This window comes from Salmo salar, chromosome 23, assembly GCF_965601325.2.
Source record: "Salmo salar chromosome 23, fSalSal1, whole genome shotgun sequence".
In the NCBI taxonomy this organism is placed as follows: domain Eukaryota; kingdom Metazoa; phylum Chordata; class Actinopteri; order Salmoniformes; family Salmonidae; genus Salmo; species Salmo salar.
In genome coordinates, this window is record NC_138313.1 from 11,873,058 (window position 1) to 11,892,573 (window position 19,516).

At 43.1% G+C, this 19,516-nt stretch overlaps 1 protein-coding gene across 1 annotated transcript in view; it reads left to right on the forward strand.

Moving 5' to 3' along the window:
* LOC106584060 (podocan) overlaps positions 1-9,888 on the forward strand; it is a 31,751-nt gene extending 21,863 nt beyond the window's left edge. Inside the window, exons 7-12 of the mRNA XM_082967916.1 lie at positions 2,047-2,162; positions 3,325-3,538; positions 3,812-4,016; positions 5,823-6,061; positions 6,253-6,401; positions 8,713-9,888. Of these exons, the coding sequence (XP_082824042.1) occupies positions 2,047-2,162; positions 3,325-3,538; positions 3,812-4,016; positions 5,823-6,061; positions 6,253-6,401; positions 8,713-8,899 (1,110 nt within the window). The 3' untranslated portion in view covers positions 8,900-9,888. The remainder of the gene's footprint in view (positions 1-2,046; positions 2,163-3,324; positions 3,539-3,811; positions 4,017-5,822; positions 6,062-6,252; positions 6,402-8,712) is intronic.
* The last annotated feature ends 9,628 nt before the right edge of the window (positions 9,889-19,516 follow it).

The window sequence follows — 19,516 nt, forward strand, 5'->3', positions numbered from 1 at the left end:
TACAGTGCTGTGAAAAACAATTAGCCCTTTTTCGAATTTTCTCTACCTTTTCATATCTTAGAATTTTTGAATGTTATCAGATCTTCAACCAAAACCTAATATAACATAAAGGGAACCTGAGTGAACAAATAACACAACAATTACATACTTATTTCATTTATTTCATAAACAAAGTTATGCAACACCCTTTTGCTGCAATGACTCCAACGAGACATTTCCTGTAGTTATTGATCAGTCTCTCCTGTCGCTGTGGAGGAATTTTGGCCCACTCTTCCATGCAAAACTGCTTTAACTCAGCGACTGCTCGTTTCAAGTCTTGCCACAATATCTCAATTGGGATTATGTCTGGACTTTAAGCAGGTATTTAAAAAAAAAAAAAATGATTTCACCTTTATTTAACCAGGTAGGCTAGTTGAGAACAAGTTCTCATTTGCAACTGCGACCTGGCAAAGATAAAGCGTAGCAATTCGACACATACAACAACACAGAGTTACACATGGAATTAAACAAAACATGCAGTCAATAATACAGTAGAACAAAAGAAAACAAAAAGTCTATATACAGTGAGTGCTGAGGTAAGTTAAGGCAATAAATAGGCCATGGTGGCGAAGTAATTACAATATAGCAATTAAACACTGGAATGGTAGATATGCAGAAGATGAATGTGCAAGTAGAGATACTGGGGTGCAAAGGAGCAAGATAAATAAATAAATACAGTATGGGGATGAGGTAGGTAGATAGATGGGCTGTTTACAGATGGGCTATGTACAGGTGCAGTGATCTGTGAGCTGCTCTGACAGCTGGTGCTTAAAGCTAGTGAGGGAGATATGAGTCTCCAGCTTCAGAGATTTTTGTAGTTCATTCCAGTCATTGGCAGCAGAGAACTGGATGGAAAGGCGGCCAAAGGAGGAATTAGCTTTGGGGGTGACCAGTGAGATATACCTGCTGGAGCGCGTGCTACGAGTGGGTGCTGCTATGGTGACCAGTGAGCTGAGATAAGGTGGGGCTTTACCTAGCAGAGACTTGTAAATAACCTATAGCCAGTGGGTTTGGCGACGAGTATGAAGCAAGGGCCAACCAACGAGAGCGTAGAGGTTGCAATGGTGGGTAGTGTATGGGGCTTTGGTGACAAAACGGATGGCACTGTCATAGACTGCATCCAGTTTGTTCAGTAGAGTGTTGGAGGCTATTGTATAGATGACATCACCGAAGTCGAGGATCGGTAGGATGGTCAGTTGAGTGTAACGGGGCAATTACTTTTTCATTTTTTTGTTATTTGTAAACTCAGGTTCCCCTTATCTAATATTAGGTTTTGGTTGAAGATCTGATAACATTCAGTATCAAAAATAGGCAAAAATAGAGAAAAGGGGGCAAATACTTTTTCACGGCACTGTATACATTTGTAAACAGCCCTCCACAACAACCACAATCCGTAAGGTGCCAAGAGCTAAATGAGAGAGCAGCTCTATGATTCACATCAATGCGCTATGTAGATATAAATAATAAGTGATATCGATATCGCCCATAGGTTGCACCACTTCTGTCGTCCATACCGTCAACTTTATTCAAGTTGGACAATCTTTAGATGCCGACAGCAGTCGCACCATTGCAAGACATGGCTTGGGCTGTAGCCTACCCGAAAGCCCATTCCTGCTCTTTTTCCGCAATTCATCAAACGCATTTGGTGTGTCATCATAGTGGTCTCTGACTTGTGGTGACTCTCTCATGCGGAACAAACTTAAGCCTTTTTTCAATGCTGATTTGAATGTCATTGAGAAAACAGAAAGGTGTAAACTTTGTTTTTTGCAAACATCCTTTCTGAATTTAAAAGTAATCCTCGAAGTCAGAATATTTTATATATTGAAATTTTTTCAAAAGTATCTGTAATCTGATTGCAATATTTTTTCTGGTAACATAACAGGTTAGTTACTGTTTGTTTTTTGTAATCCATTACATGTAACGGATTACATGCAATCCATGACTCCCTGTCTGTGATACTGATATGTGATGCTTGATTGGGTGTCTGTGCTTCTTCTTGGTTAACAGAGTAACAAGCTGGAGAAGATCCCATCAGGGGTTTTTGATAGCCTGACCCAGCTCAGAGAGCTCTACCTACAGAACAACTTGCTCAGCAATGAAGGCATGGACAACGAGACCTTCAGGTAATGTAGTAGTACTGTAGTAGTATTCTAGTATTACTGTAGTACTATTTTAAGACTACTGTAATAGCATTTTCGCTACACTCGTAATACCATCTGCTAACCATGTGTATGTGACCAATTTGATTTGATTTAGTACATCATGGACGATAAGACCTTCCGGTACTGGAGGACCTGTTACTATAAATTTGTACTATAATAAGACACACTAACAAATAAAACACACTCAACAGAGAGCCATTCAGTCCAGCTGTCTTCTCCTATTCTTCCTCTTCTTCTAAGTTGATTCAATATATCTGAGGCCACCTGTTACATTAAAACTGAGGGTATTGATTCAAAACAAAGACCTATACTGTAGACTTTACAACACAGGCAAATATAAGGCATGGACAATGAGACCTTCACGTACTGTAGTAGGAAGAGTGTGTCGGGTGTTCTTGAATACTCCACAAACAATTAATTGGATCTTATAACCAATGTTTCAGTCAATAGATAAGACTTTCACCAGGGTTCTTTTTAAAAATATACTTTAACTGCGAACTACAAACTACTCTCTTTTTACTGTAGGACACTCAGACACACAAACACGCTCGACAGAGTCATTCAGTCACTCCACCTGAGTGCAGTTGATTCGATATATCCAAGGTTGAACGCTATCACTGTTGCCCGTTATGTGTCAATGGTTATTACAGAGTGCATCAATTCAAAACAAAGACCTATAGACTTGGCAACACGGCAAACTCTGAGAAGGTACATAAGGGAATGGTGAGTTGAGTGTCCACTTGTTACTTTCGATGTATGAATATTGATCTCATGTTCAGTTCAGCGAGAGAATGTGAGAGAATAAAGTGGTGTGAGTGAGTGAGAGAGAGAGAAGAGAGAGAGAAGCCAGTGGTGAGAGATTTGGTTGAACTGGTTCATTCTGAGAAAATGTCAAAATGGGAGAGAAAAGGGAGATTTGTCTATTCATGGAAAGATAAGATGACGCTTAAAGATAAAGTGATGACCTAACTTCACATCTCCTGTTTCAAATATAATGTCACCCCCTCTCCTCTCCTCTCCTCTCCTCTCCTCTCCTCTCCTCTCCTCTCCTCTCCTCTCCTCTCCTCTCCTCTCCTCTCCTCTCCTCTCCTCTCCTCTCCTCTCCTCTCCTCTCCTCTCTCAGCCAGTTGACCAGTCTGGAGTACCTGGACCTGTCCAACAACAACCTGAGTGTGGTTCCTCACGGTCTGCCCCGGGGTCTGATATTGCTACACCTGGAGAGGAACAGTATCCACAGTATCCCTGGCGATGCTCTCACAGCCTGTCGTAAACTTGAGTACCTACTGCTGCACAACAACCAGCTCCACTCCCAATCCATACACCATGCTGCATTCCAGGTAGGCGCTGCAGGATACTTGGGATACTTCAATCTTATATAGAGGGCTATAGGACATACTGGGGATAGTTGAATCACTACAGGTGTACACGGCTTGAAGGACCACGAAAAATATTCGAAATATAAAGCCTGATCTGGGCTCAATTGTTTTGACGCCATGATTATGATTATCTTTTTGTCTGTTAAATGAGCAATGAGAAATCTAAAATGTGCTATGAAATGCCATTAGAATTACATGACAATGTTCACATAAAGAGTTTTCTCTTCCCCACAGGGCCTGAAGAAGCTACACACCCTCCACATGTACAACAACCAGCTGGAGCGTGTCCCCAGGGCTCTGCCCCGCCGAGCCAAGATTCTCATGCTGCTTCACAACACTATCAACGTGATTGAACGCAACGACTTGGTCTTTCTCTATTCCCTGACCGAGCTCAACCTCAGTTACAACCGCCTCACCAGCCCCAAGCTACACAGAGAAGGTAGACTGAACCACATATGGAGTATATGGAAATGTTTTGTTGTATTGTGTTTTGTTGTATTGTGTTGTACTTTGCTCTGCTGTCATCTACATGAATACTGTACATCTACAGTAGAACTATATGTGGTGTCACGCTGGTATGAATGATTCGGGAGACAGGCACAGGAATGAGTAATATTTTTTTTAATATATTACCCAAATTACAGCGTGCCGTGTAAAGGCACGGGTACGAAGACCAAACAAACACTATACAAACACAGGGTAGAAACCCAAGACAAAAGAGTGAGGAGTACCTCGAATAAATAACACAAGCGCCCAATGATTAACCCACGGGACAAGACCCGTAATCATTTGCGCAATCCACAATGGCACGAAAGCCAAAACACACAGCACAGGTACTCACACGCACCAACGGACATTGTAACAATAATCGACTGCACCATGGTGAACAAAGGGCACATATATACAAGAACAAGGTTAGTCAAGGTAATTGCGGTAATATGTACATGTAGGTAGAGGTAAAGTGACTATGCATAGATAATAAACAGAGAGTAGGAGCAGGGGGACAATGCAAATAGTCCGGAGAGCCATTTGATTAGCTGTTCAGGAGTCTTATGGCTTGGTGGTAGAAGCTGTTAAGAAGCCTTTTGGACCTAGACTTGGCGCTCCGGTACCACTTGCCGTGCGGTAGCAGAGAGAACAGTCTATGACTAGGGTGGCTGGAGTCTTTGGCAATTTGTATGGCCTTCCTCTGACACCGCCTGGTATAGAGGTCCTGGGTGGCAGGAAGCTTGGCCCCAGTGATGTACTGGGCCATGCGCACTACCCTCTGTAGTGCCTTCCGGTCAGAGGCTGAGCAGTTGCCATACCAGGCGGTGATGCAACCAGTCAGGATGCTCTCGATGTTGCAGCTGTAGAACCTTTTGAGGATCTGAGGACCCATGCCAAATCTTTTCAGTCTCATGAAGGGGAATAGGCGTTGTCGTGCCCTCTTCACGACTGTCTTGGTGTGTTTGGACCATGTTGGTTTGTTGGTGATGTGGCTCTTGCACACATATTGTCACAATCGTCGTTGGAAGCATACTCGGACCAAAGCGCAGCGTGATCTGGGTTCCACATATTTTATTTAAGTGAAACGCACAAAACAACAAAGAATAGACGATATGTGACGCTCAAGCAGTGATCATAGTCAACTACACAGAAACAAGATCCCACAAAACACAGTGGGGAAAACGGCTGCTTAAATATGATCCCCAATCAGAGACAATGATAAACAGCTGCCTCTGATTGGGAACCATACCAGGCCAACATAGAAATAAATAACCTAGACTAGAACACCCCCCCTAGTCACACCCCGACCTAACCAAAATAGAGAATAAAAAGGCTCTCTATGGTCAGGGTGTCACACATATCATGTTTGTGATGAACTGTTAAGTACTTCTGTCTATATTTTTTTTTATTTAACTAGGCAAGTCAGTTAAGAACAAATTCTTATTTAAAATGACGGCCTACCCCGGCCAAATCCTAACCCGGACAACACTGGGCCAATTGTGCGCCACCCTATGAGACTCCAATCACGGCCATTTGTGATACAGCCTAGAATCGAACCAGGGTCTGTAGTGACGCCTCTAGCACTGAGATGCAGTGCCTTAGACCGCTGTGCCATTCGGGAGCCCTATATGAAAATCTATATTTGGGCCTGCTGTATGACGCAGTAAAGTTCTAACTACATATAACTACAATGTTTTTTGTATCTAATTATTCTATTTTTACATATTGTAATGAGACCATGTTGATAATCATCCAGCCTTCAGAAAGCTGCGTCTACTGGTAACCTTGGATCTGTCAGGGAACGCCCTCCACTTCCTGCCGTTGGGCCTGCCCCGCTCCCTGCAGGTCCTCCGGGTGAAGGACAACCAGCTGAACTCCATACCAGAAGGGGCGCTGCAGGGCATGACCAAGCTCAGGGACATCAATCTCAGCCACAACCAGCTTAGACTCAACTCCATCTACCAGGGAGCATGGATGGAGCTCAGCGCTCTGACGGTGAGACTGGGTCTGGGTGGGGGAAGGGGGGGGGGGGGGGGGGTGAAACAAGTAACACCTACAGGTTTTCTGTGTGATAAAGCTGGCTGCTGGCGCTGTCCTTCATTTGTTGGACCTGTTGGTTAGCACTCTAATGGTGTAAAGAGGGCTTTATAAATGCTGTGATTGATTTGATTGATGTGTTCCTCCAGACGTTGGACCTGTCCAGTAACCAGTTGTCCCATGTTCCATCTGACCTGCCTGAGTCTCTGGAGTACCTGTACCTGCAGTCCAACCACATCAGCACTGTCCCCGCCACCGCCTTTGAGGGCACTCCAAACATCAAGGGCATCTTCCTACGGTGAGAGACTGGACACAAATGAACGAACGCACACTCAGAAACACACACACACACACACACACACACACACACTGAACTGAACCCATTTCTTGGTTCAAACCCACAGCTCATGTGCGTACCAAATTCAATTGTGAGTACCAATCACTTACAGTACATATATGAACGAATACACTATCTCAAACCAGTATATACACGCACTCTCACTTATGTTATTATAGAACAGTAATTAAACCGTCATTCAACTCCTGCCCCTCCCCATTAACTCCTAGATCCAGCAGAACACTCTCCTGTTCACTGTTCCATTCATGTCTGTAGCATTGTTTCTGAATGAGACATTTCTGGCCTTCTACTCAGCTCCTACAATCACCCCATTCATCTTCTGTTGTGAGTGTGTGACAAAGTCCTATTGATTGATGCCAAATCTAAGACAGAGCCACATATCCCCTAGTCCACTGAGTCCCAGGCTGCCTCCAATGGCACCCAATTTACTATATAGTGCATTACTTTTGACCAGAGCCCTACTGAATAGTGCACTATACAGGGAATAGGGTGCCAATATCTGACAGATATTTGGTTGATAGTTCCCTCTCTATCCTTACTTAAGTTTATTTTCTGTTTGGTTCCGACCTACTCTGCTCTGCTGTGCTGTTTGTGTTTGTTTGTTTGTGTGTGCGCGCGTACGTGAGTGTGTGTCTGTGTGTGCTGCGCTGTGCTGAGGAGACTGTTATGTAACGGATGCAGAGGAGGGAGCTGATGATGGAATAAGTTGTCTTTCTGCTCTACTTCTGCGCTGACTGTACGCATTACAATCCCTTACACAGATACACTATGTGTATTTCCCATCATGTGTTCTTGGATTGAAATTAACTCTCATAATTATCTGGTTAGGTTATGAAATGTAAATTATTTCAATGAATCAGGTATTTTACAAAGTTAAAGTCATGGTTTCCTTTGTGTCGACATTCTTGGCTGTTTTCCTCTCTTGGAAGGAGGAATATATAACAGAACAGAACCCATGGTGGTAAAGTTTTAGGGATATTCCCCGCTGTGTCTAGATCTGTTTCTTGGCTTGTTGATGCTCCACGGCTTTTCCTATTAATTAAATTAAGTCAATGATTGGATTTCCAACTAAAACAGCTTGGCTCTGCCAAGTTGTTTTCTCTTAGTTTCCTTCGTCCTGTCCTCTTCTGACCTCTTCTTTGTCTGCAGGGCGGGCTGGGTCCCAACACTCTAAACCAGCAAAATCCGTGTCACCTCATATACTTGTATCCTTTCCTTTTGCTACCACTGATCTGAATATTTACTAGTATATGTAGCTAGGTTAGTATCAGTTTCCATCATATTCATTTTTTTTCTTACATGTAGACTTTTCAGGTCAGTTTGGCCAGTGGTCAGTTTGGAATGTAAACCATCCAAGACTGTTGGGATGCTGCCATGAGTTTTTGTCGGTTTGGTTTTGAGGAGTCTAATTGATGCTTTATCGGATAATGAACTTTACAGATCCTGACCCCATCCTGCCCACTCTGTCTGTCTGGCCTGTTGGTTTCTTCATGCTGTGGGCTCAGCCTCAGCAGCTGCTGCAGTATCACAGCAGTTAGAAACGCTTGTTTTTCCACCACCCCTCCACATCTGGGAGCTGCTGGCCTGAGCCAATTACAGCCAATCTGGAATGCTGCATGGCCTCAGTGGAGGAGGGGAGGTGGATTTGTGTGTGAGTGTGTGCACATCTGTTTGAGTCTGTGTAGCCTATGCATGCATCTGTTTACATTGAGTGTGTGATATAAACGTGTGTGCGTATGTGAGTGTGCCCGCACATGCGTGAGTGTCTGGGTCAGAGAGTGAGTGAATTACAAACTAAGATGGGTTGGATTCACTGACACTCACGCATAGATGAGCCCATTCTGAAGACAGTGGAAAATTGGCTTGATTCGGATAACATGGCCTTATTTCCCCTTGACGCAGTATAGGGAGTATCAGGGTGCTTACTAACTCAATAGAACTTTGAATGGAAGGCAAACTGATGAGTCATGGAAAGAATAGTATACAGGCACTCTAATTGGCTGCGTTACTGAATCTCAGCGTTTGATTTGATTACAGCACATGTTGCGTTGTTCCTTACAGGACAATATCCACATCAGATTGGGTCTTATAATATGCTGGTTCAGATTCTAAGCACAACATCCTATCAGTTAGCAGCTCTTGCTGTGCTGGTTTACACATCAAACTCAAGCGTCTGCTCAGTCATCATCACATATTGCGAGTCTGTCTACTGACCTCAGCCTCCCGGCCCTCTGCTCTGTCTCCCTCTCAGGTTCAACCATCTGTTAGCCCACTCTGTGAAGGAGAGCTCCTTCAAACACCTGACCAATCTGCAGGTGCTGGACATCGGCCACTCGAGCCACTCCAACCCCTCCGGAGCCTCCTTCAGACAAGAGGAAGAGGAGGAGGAAGAGATGGAGATGATGGAAGAGGAAGTGGGAGAAGGATTCACTTCATAAGTTCATCCCATGGACACACACAGCTCGAATGATCTAAAACCAAATGTTGCAGTTGTTTAGGCTGCAATCCCAAAGTCCTGTTCTTTTGAAAGTACAGAAAACAGTTTTTTTGTAATAGGTCAGGCTCAATTCTGAAATGTAAATTGAACTATGAATGGAAGCGCAAAGTGGTATTTTTTCCCATATAGTGGTGAATTGCCGATGCACATATCTCTGGTGCAGGATACCAGATAAAATTATATTTTTGTTTGTTCTTTTATTTTTCTGGGCTTTGCTTGTCTATGCAATGACAGATACGGTTGCATTTCTTTGCTTGAGTCTTTGTGTGCATTCCAAATGGCACCCTATTGAGTGCACAACTTTTGACCAGGACCCATAGGATTCTAGTCAAAAGTAATGCCCTATATAGGGAATAGTGTGCCATTTGGGACAGATACTTTGTCTCACCACCACTTTAGTGGAAGCAGAAAGGGAAAGACAGTCAGATCTGTCATATGTTGATCATACTGTGTGGGTCCCATCTCTGAACTTTACTGTGTGCTAGCTGTGTCACCTTACAAAGAAGATTATGTCAAGATTCTAAGTGTTTGTTGTCAGTTCTGAGCCTGTATTTATACTGTAAAGCATCTCAGACTAGGAGTGCTGATCTAGGATTAGGTCCTTCTCTTATTCATTATGGTCTAAAAGGCTAAACTGATCCTAGATCAGTATTCCTACTCTGAGATAGTTTGTGAGATAGTTTATTGGCCCTGGTTGTGACTGTGTGATGTAGTCTGGTAAGACAGTCTGGCTTTATGTAATTTTGTCATTCTTATATCATCGTTATTATGCCACAAGTTCTGTGACCGTGTTACAATCTCCTCGCTCTTAGACTACCATGAGCTTGTGTAATGCCTTGCTTTAATCCAGTCTTATTTTGCAAAGACGGCAAGTATTTGTATATGGTATCTGAAAAACTTATGCTATTAAATTAGTCACGTTGCTATGAACCAATGTATTCACCTTCAGATTTATACATATGGATTTCACACAGCAATAAATATCATGCATTAACAGGTTTCTGAGCACACAACAATATTAAGCGCGAAATGTATATAAAATGCCCTTTTTAAAGATTTATTTTTAAAAAAAAATTGAGATGTCAGCATAAAAATAAAAACATTGAGCAACTAGAAATCATGACAGAAGTATAAAAACAGAGACAGTCCAGAACAGATGTTGAGATTGTGGTTTTGAACAACGTTCAAATGTTTCACAATACTTTTCAAGGGTCACATGTTGAAGGAATTCAACTATTCATTTTGTCTGTGTCAAAAATGGTAATCTATTTTCTATGGGGCCCTAGTCAAAAGTGATGCACTATAAGGAATAGTGTACCCTTTCAGACACAATAATAGAAATGGCTCAAATGACACCGGTCAATGAAGTCTGCCTCCAGTTTGCCTGTCTACTCAGCAGGAAATCTATAGACAAGGTATGTTCTTTATCCTCCTGCTATTTACCCTTAGTCAGGGCCAACTTTAGCCTTTTGGGGGCCCTAAGTGAGATTTAGTTTGGGGGCCCCCCACCTCACAGCAAAACATTTTAGTGGCCCCCCACTTCACGGTGGAGAGACACATTTTAGTTCTGAAGTTACTTTCCTGCAATTCTACCAGAGGTGGCACCACAGGTCCCAGAGTGGTGTGGTGAATTATTTTGCTGGGGCCCGTCGTTTTTCTTGATCTGATAACCTAACCAGGTAAAACTCCAGACCTTATATGGTATGACGTGATTAATCAGTTGTAAAAAGGTTTAATACAGGCTATGATGGGACAAGCGCTTTCCTAATTACAGTGCCTTCTGAAAGTATTCACACCCCTTGACTTTTTCCACATTTTGTTGTGTTACAGCCTGAATTTAAAATAGATTAAATAGAGATTTTGTGTCACTGGCCTACGCACAATACCTAATAATATCAAAGTGGAATTATGTTTGTAGACATTTTTACAAATTAATAATAAATAAAAGGCTGAAATTAGTATAAGTATTCAACCCCTTTGTTATGGCAAGCCTAAATAAGTTGAAGAGTAAGAATGCGCTTAACAAGTCACGTAAGTTGCATGGACCCACTCAAATCAAAGTGTATTTGTCACATACGTTGAATACAACCGGTATGGACCTTATCGTGAAATGCTTACTTACAAGCCCTTAACCAACAATGCAGTTCAAGAAATAGAGTTAAGAAAATATTTGCTAAATGAACTCAAGTTTAAAAAAACCCACAATAAAATAACAATAACAAAGCTATATCAAATCAAATAAATTGGTCACACACACATGGTTAGCAGATGTTATTGTGAGTGTAGCGAAATGCTTGTGCTTCTAGTTCGGACAGTGCAGCAATATATAACAAGTAATCTAACAGTTCCATAACAACTACCTAATACACACAAATCTAAGTAAAGAGATGGAATAAGAATATGTACATATAAATAATGGATGGGCCATGACCGACCGGCATAGACGAGATGCAATAGATGGTATAAAATACAGTATATACATCTGGGATGAGTAGTGCAAGATGTGTAAACATCATTATTAAAGTGGCATTAATAGTGACTAGTGATCCATTTGTTAGGGTGGCCAATAATTTGAAGTCTGTATGTAGGCAGCAGCCTTTCTGTGTTAGTGATGGATGTTTAACAGTCTCATGGCCTTGAGAAAGAAGGTGTTTTTAAGTCTTTCAGTCCCAGCCTTGATGCACCTGTACTGACCTCGTCTTCTGGATGGTAGCGGGGTGAACAGGCAGTGGCTCGGGTGGTTGTTGTCCTTGATGATCTTTTTGGCCTTCCTGTGACATCGGGTGCTGTAGGTGTCCTGGAGGGCAAGTATTTTGCCCCTGATGATGCATTGTGCAGACCGCACCACCCTCTCCACAATCATCTCCTTTGTTTTGTTGACGTTGTGTGAGAGGTTGTTTTGCTGACACCACACTGCCAGGTCTCTGACCTCCTCCCTATAGGCTGCCTCATCATTCTTCTACGGCTGGCCTTGCTTTCCACCTGGCTACCCCTACCCTGGTCAACAGCCCTGCAACCCCCACAGCAACTTGCCCAAGCCTCCCCCATTTCTCTTTCACCCAGCTGATGTTCTGAAAGAGCTGCAAAATCTGGACCCCTACAAATCAGCCGGGCTAGACAATCTGGACCCTCTCTTTCTAAAATTATCCACCAAAATTGTTGCAACCCCTATTACTAAATTGTTCAACCTCTCTTTCATATCGTCTGAGATCCCCAAAGATTGGAAAGCTGCCGCGGTCATCCCCCTCTTCAAAGGGGGAGACACTCTAGACCCAAACTGTTACAGACCTATATCTATCCTTTCTAAAGTCTTCGAAAGCCAAGTTAACAAACAGATCACCGACCATTTCGAATCCCACCGTACCTTCTCCGCTATGCAATCTGGTTTCCGAGCTGGTCATGGGTGCACCTCATCCACACTCAAGGTCCTAAACGATATCATAACCGCCATTGATAAGAGACAATACTGTGCAGCTGTATTCATCGACCTGGCCAAGGCTTTCGACTGTCAATCACCACATTCTTATCGGCAGACTCAATAGCCTTGGTTTCTCAAATGACTGCCTCGCCTGGTTCACCAACTACTTCTCAGACAGAGTTCAGTGTGTCAAATCGGAGGGCCTGTTGTCCGGACCTCTGGCAGTCTCTATGGGGGTGCCACAGGGTTAAATTCTCGGGCCGACTCTTTTCTCTGTATACATAAATGATGTCGCTCTTGCTGCTGGTGATTCTCTGATCCACCTCTACGCAGACGACACCATTTTGTATACTTCTGGCCCCTCTTTGGACACTGTGTTATCTAACCTCCAGACGAGCTTCAATGCAATACAACTCTCTTTCCGTGGCCTCCAACTGCTCTTAAATGCAAGTAAAACTAAATGCATGCTCTTCAACCAATCGCTGCCCACACCTGCCCGCCCGTCCAGCATCACTACTCTGGACGGTTCTGACTTAGAATATGTGGACAACTACAAATACCTAGGTGTCTGGTTAGACTGTAAACTCTCCTTCCAGACTCACATTAACATCTTTGGGATAGGGGGCGGTATTTTGACATCCGGATGAAAAGCGTGCCCAAAGTAAACTGCCTGCTACTCAGGCCCAGAAGCTAGGATATGCATATAATTGGTAGATTTGGATAGAAAACACTCTAACGTTTCTGAAACTGTTAAAATAATCTCTGTGAGTATAACAGAACCGAAATGGCAGGTGAAACCCCGAGGACAAACCATAAAAAAATTAAAATATTTCAGCATACCACTGATTTCAATGCCTGGCACTTTTATAATAGGGCGAAATCGTCCCCGATTGCAGTTCCTAGGGCTTCCACTAGATGTCAACAGTATTTAGAATGAGTTTCAGGCTGGTTTTTGGAAAAATAAGGGAGAAGTTGTAGTGTTTCTAAGTGGCTCCCATTTTGGCTGTAGTGTTTCCAAGCGTATGGCCGAGAGAGCGCGTTCTTTTTGTTTATCTCCGGTAAAGACAATAACGATTCTCTGTCTTAAATTTGATTGTTTATTTGTGTATTAGGGTACCTAAGGATTGATTATAAACGTTGATGGATTTGTTTGGATAAGTTTGTTGGTAACTTTTGGGATTCATTTTGTATGCATTTTGAAGGAGGGAAACCGAGTGGATTATTGACTGAAACGCGCCAGCTAAATTGAGTTTTTATGGATATAAAGAAGGAATTTATTGAACAAAAGGAACATTTGTAATATGACTGGGACCTTTTGGAGTGCCAACAGAAGAAGATCTTCAAAGGTAAGGCATATATTATATCGCTATTTCTGACTTTTGTGTCACAACTCCCTGGTTGAAAATGATTTGTTATGCATTTGTGTGCTGTACGCTGTCTTCAGATAATTGCATGGTTTGCTTTCGCCGTAAAGCCTTTTTGAAATCTGACACCTTGGCTGGATTAACAACAAGTTAAGCTTTATTTCGATGTATTGCACTTGTGATTTCATGAAAGTTTAATATTTATAGTAATTTAATTTGAATTTGGCGCTCTGCCATTTCACCGGATGTTGGCCAGGTGGGACTCTACCGTCCCACGTATCCGTAAGAAGTTTTAAGCATCTCCTATCCAAAATTAAATCTAGAATCGGCTTCCTATTTCGCAACAAAGCATCCTTCACTCATGCTGCCAAACATACCCTCGTAAAACTGACCATCCTACCGATCCTCGACTTCGGCGATGTCATTTACAAAATAGCCTCCACCACTCTACTCAGCAAATTGGATGCAGTCTATCACATTGCCATCCGTTTTGTCACCAAAGCCCCATATACTACCCACCACTGCGACCTGTATGCTCTCGTTGGCTGGCCCTCGCTTCGTGCTCGTCGCCAAACCCACTAACTCCAAGTCATCTGTAAGTCTTTGCTAGGTAAAGCCCCGCCTTATCTCAGCTCACTGGTCACCATAGCAGCACCCACCCGTAGCACGCGCTCCAGCAGGTATATCTCACTGGTCACCCCCAAAGCCAATTCCTCCTTTGGCCGCCTTTCCTTCCAGTTCTCTGCTGCCAATGACTGGAACGAGCTGCAAAAATCACTGAAGCTGGAGACTCATATCTCCCTCCCTAACTTTAAGCACCAGCTGTCAGAGCAGCTCACAGATCACTGCACCTGTACATAGCCCGTCTGTAAATAGCCCATCCAACTACCTTATCCCAATACTGTTATTTATTTTATTTATTTTGCTCCTTTGCACCCTAATATCTCTACTTGCACACTCATCTTCTGCACATCTATCACTCCAGTGTTTAATTGCTATATTGTAATTATTTCGCCACTATGGCCTATTTATTGCCTTACCTCCCTTTCCTACCTTATTTGCACACACTGTATATAGACCTTTTCTATTGTATTATTGACTGCATGTTTGTTTATTCCATGTGTAACTCTGTGTTGTTGTTTGTGTCGCACTGCTTTGCTTTATTTTGGCCAGGTCGCAGTTGTCAATGAGAACTTGTTCTCAAATAATTGTCGGTGATCAGGCTGTTGTGTCGTCAGCAAACTTAATGATGGTGTTGGAGTCCTGCTTGGCCATGCAGTTGTGGGTAAACAGGGAGTACAGGAGGGGAAAAAGTACACACCCCCAAGGGGCCCCAGTGTTGAGGATCTGCGTGGCAGATGTGTTGTTACCTACCCTTACCACCTGGGGGCGGCCCGTCAGGATGAGCGTCTGCTAAATGACGTAAATGTAAATGTAAATGTCCAGGATCCAGTTGCATAGGGAGGTGTTTAGTCCCAGGGTCCTTAGCTTAGTGATGAGCTTTGTGGGCACTGTGGTGTTGAACGTTGAGCTGTAGTCAATGAACAGCATTCTCACATAGGTGTTTCTTTTGTCCAGGTGGACAAAAAATACTGTTTAATATGAATTTGACTGGTTGCCTCATCTCTGTACCCAACACATACAATTATCTGTAAGGTCCCTCAAGCGAGCAGTGAATTTCAAACACAGATTCAACTACAAAGACCAGTTAGTTATTAATTACACTTTGGATGCTGTATCAATACACCCGGTCACTACAAAGACATAGGCGTCTTTCTTAACTTAGTTGCCAGAGAGGAAGGAAACCGCTCAGGAATTTCAGCATGAGGCCAGTGGTGACTTTAATACAGTTACAAAAATATTCCAAAACATGCATTCTGTTTGCAATAAGGCACTTATGTAAGACTGCAAAAGATGTGGCAAAGAAATGAACTTCATGTACTTAATAAAAAGTTATATGTTTGGGGCAAATCCAACACATCACTGAGTACCACTCTTCATATTTTTAAGCATGGTGGTGGCTGAATTATGTTATGGATATGCTTGTCATCGGCAAGGACTAGGGAGATTTTTAGAATAAAAAGAAACAGAATAGCGCTAAGCACAGGTGAAATCAACAGACACTGGGAGACAAATGCACCTTTCACTAGGATAATATATACACTGCAGTCACTTACCAAGTTGACATTAAATGTTCCTGAGTGGCCTAGTTACAGTTTTGACTTAAATCGTCTTGAAAATCTACGGCAAGACTTGTAAATGTCTGTCTAGCAATGATCAACAACCAACTTGATAGAGCTTGAAGAATATTTAAAAGGATAATGTGCAAATATTGTACAATCCAGCTGTGCAAAGCTCTTGGAGACTTACCCAGAAAGACTCACAGCCGTAATCTCTGCCAAAGGTGATTCTAACATGTATTGACTCAGGGGGTTGAATACTTATCTAAAATACTTACAGTGCATTCAGAAAGTATTCAGACCCCTTTACCTTTTCCACATTTTGTTACGTTACAGCCTTATTCTAAAATTGATTACATTGTTTTCCCCCCTCATCAATCTACACACAATACCCCATAATGACAAAAAAAAACTGTAATATCACATCTACGTAATTATTCAGACCCTTTCCTCAGTATTTTGTTGAAGCACCTTTGGCAGCGATTCCAGCCTACAGTCGTCTTGGATATGACTCTACAAGCTTGACACACCTGTATTCCGGGAGTTTCTCCCATTCTTCTCTCCAGATCCTCTCAAGCTCTGTCAGGTTGGATGGGGAGCGTCGCTGCACAGCTATTTTAGGTCTCTCCAGAGATGTTCGATCGGGTTCAAGTACGGGCTCTGGCTGGGCCACTCAAAAACATTCAGAGACTTGTCCCGAAGCCACTCCTGCGTTGTCTTGGCTGTGTGCTTATGGTCGTTGTCCTGTTGGAAGGTGAACCTTTGCCCCAGTCTGAGCACTCTGGAGCAGGTTTTCATCAAGGATCTCTCTGTACTTTGCTTCGTTCATCATTCCCTCGATCCTAGTCTCCCAGTCCCTGGTGCTGAAAAACATCCCCACAGCATGATGTTGCCACCACCATGCTTCACCGTAGGGATGGTGCCAGGTTTCCTCCAGACGTGACGCTTGGCATTCAGGCCAAAGAGTTCAATCTTGGTTTCATCAGACCAGAGAATCTTGTTTCTCATGGTCTGAGAGTCCTTTAGGTGCCTTTTGGCAAACTCCAAGCGATCTCTGCCTTTTACTGAGGAGTGGCTTCCATCTGGCCACTCTACCATAAAGGCCTGATTGGTAGAGTGCTGCAGAGATGATTGTCCTTCTGGAATTTTCTTCCATCTCCACAGAGGAACTCTGGAGCTCTGTCAGAGTGACCATCGGGTTCTTGGTCACCTCCCTGACCAAGGCTCTTCTCCCCCAATTGCTCAGTTTGGCCAGGCGGACAGCTCTAGGAAGAGTCTTGGTGGTTCCAAACTTCTTCCATTTAAGAATGATGGAGGCCACTGTGTTCTTGGGGACCTTCAATGCTGCAGAATTTTTTTGTACCCTTCCCCAGATCTGCGCCTCGACACAATCCTGTCTCGGAGCTCAACGGACAATTCCTTCGACCTCATGGTTTGATTTTTGCTCTGACATGCACTGTCAACTGTGGGGCTTTATATAGATATATAGATATATATATAGTGTGCCTTTCCAAATCATGTCCAATCAATTAAATTTACCACAGGTGGACTCCAGTCAAGTTGTAGATAGCATAGGGTTCGAGTACTTATGTAAATAAGGTATTTCTGTTTTTATTTTTAATAAATCTGCAAAATGTATCAAACCTGTTTTTTCTTTGTCATTATGGGGTATTGTGTGTAGATTGATGAGGAAACAAATGTATTTAATCCATTTTAGAATAAGGCTGTAAAGTAACAAAATATGGAAAAAGGTAAGGGGTCTGAATACTTTCCAAAGTATTGCCTTGAGCTTTGTGCATTGCGTCCGGCCCGCCCAACCTGCGATTTCTATTAATCTGATTGGTCAAGACACACAAAGAGCCTGCAGCAACAGTCTGATGTGAGGGACAGAGAAATTGTGCACGAGTCGACAAACTGGCGGCCCTGAATTCTGCACATTTTGCCATGGGGCGTAGAGAAAATTTTGCAGTTTTAAAGGAAGTTTTCTGCTATTCTACCCAATTTACAATGGGGTGTAATGACTTATGTCATAAATATGATATCTGATTGAGAATGACTAACAAAATCAATGGAGGCCTCCTGGAGGTCAGTGCCACTGGGCACTTGCCCTGTGTGCCCGGTCAGTATTCGGGCCATGATTACTACAAGTTTAGATAGCTGGCTAGACAAACTACTAATCTAAAAATTGAAAGCTAATTGAGTGACTTTCAGTGACTGACATACAGTGAGGGAAAAAAGTATTTGATCCCCTGCTGATTTTGTACGTTTGCCCACTGACAAAGAAATGATCAGTCTATAATTTTAATGGTAGGTTTATTTGAACAGTGAGAGACAGAATAACAACAAAAAATCCTGAAAAACGCATGTCAAAAATGTTATAAATTGATTTGCATTTTAATGAGGGAAATAAGTATTTGACCCCTCTGCAAAACATGACTTAGTACTTGGTGGCAAAACCCTTGTTGGCAATCACAGAGGTCAGACGTTTCTTGTAGTTGGCCACCAGGTTTGCACACATCTCAGGAGGGATTTTGTCTCACTCCTCTTTGCAGATCTTCTCCAAGTCATTAATGTTTCAAGGCTGACGTTTGGCAACTCGAACCTTCAGCTCCCTCCACAGATTTGCTATGGGATTAAGGTCTGGAGACGGGCTAGGCCACTCCAGGACCTTAATGTGCTTCTTCTTGAGCCACTCCTCCGTTGCTTTGGCCGTGTGTTTTGGGTCATTGTCATGCTGGAATACACATCCACGACCCATTTTCAATGCCCTGGCTGAGGGAAGGAGGTTCTCACCCAAGATTTGACGGTACATGGCCCCGTCCATCGTCCCTTTGATGCGGTGAAGTTGTCCTGTCCCCTTAGCAGAAAAACACCCCCAAAGCATAATGTTTCCACCTCCATGTTTGACGGTGGGGATGGTGTTCTTGGGGTCATATGCAGCATTCCTCCTCCTCCAAACACGGCGAGTTGAGTTGATACCAAAGAGCTCCATTTTGGTCTCATCTGACCACAACACTTTCACCCCGTTGTCCTCTGAATCATTCAGATGTTCATTGGCAAACTTCAGACGGGCATGTATATGTGCTTTCTTGAGCAGGGGGACCTTGCGGGCGCTGCAGGATTTCAGTCCTTCACGGCGTAGTGTGTTACCAATTGTTTTCTTGGTGACTATGGTCCCAGCGGTCTTGAGATCATTGACAAGATCCTCCCGTGTAGTTCTGGGCTGATTCCTCACCGTTCTCATGATCATTGCAACTCCATGAGGTGAGATCTTGCATGGAGCCCCAGGCCGAGGGAGATTGACAGTTCTTTTGTGTTTCTTCCATTTGCGAATAATCGCACCAACTGTTGTCACCTTCTCACCAAGCTGCTTGGCGATGGTATTGTAACCCATTCCAGCCTTGTGTAGGTCTACAATCTTGTCCCTGACATCCTTGGAGAGCTCTTTGGTCTTGGCCATGGTGGAGAGTTTGGAATCTGATTGATTGATTGCTTCTGTGGACAGGTGTCTTTTATACAGGTAACAAACTGAGATTAGGAGCACTCCCTTTAAGAGTGTGCTCCTAATCTCAGCTCATTACCTGTATAAAAGACAC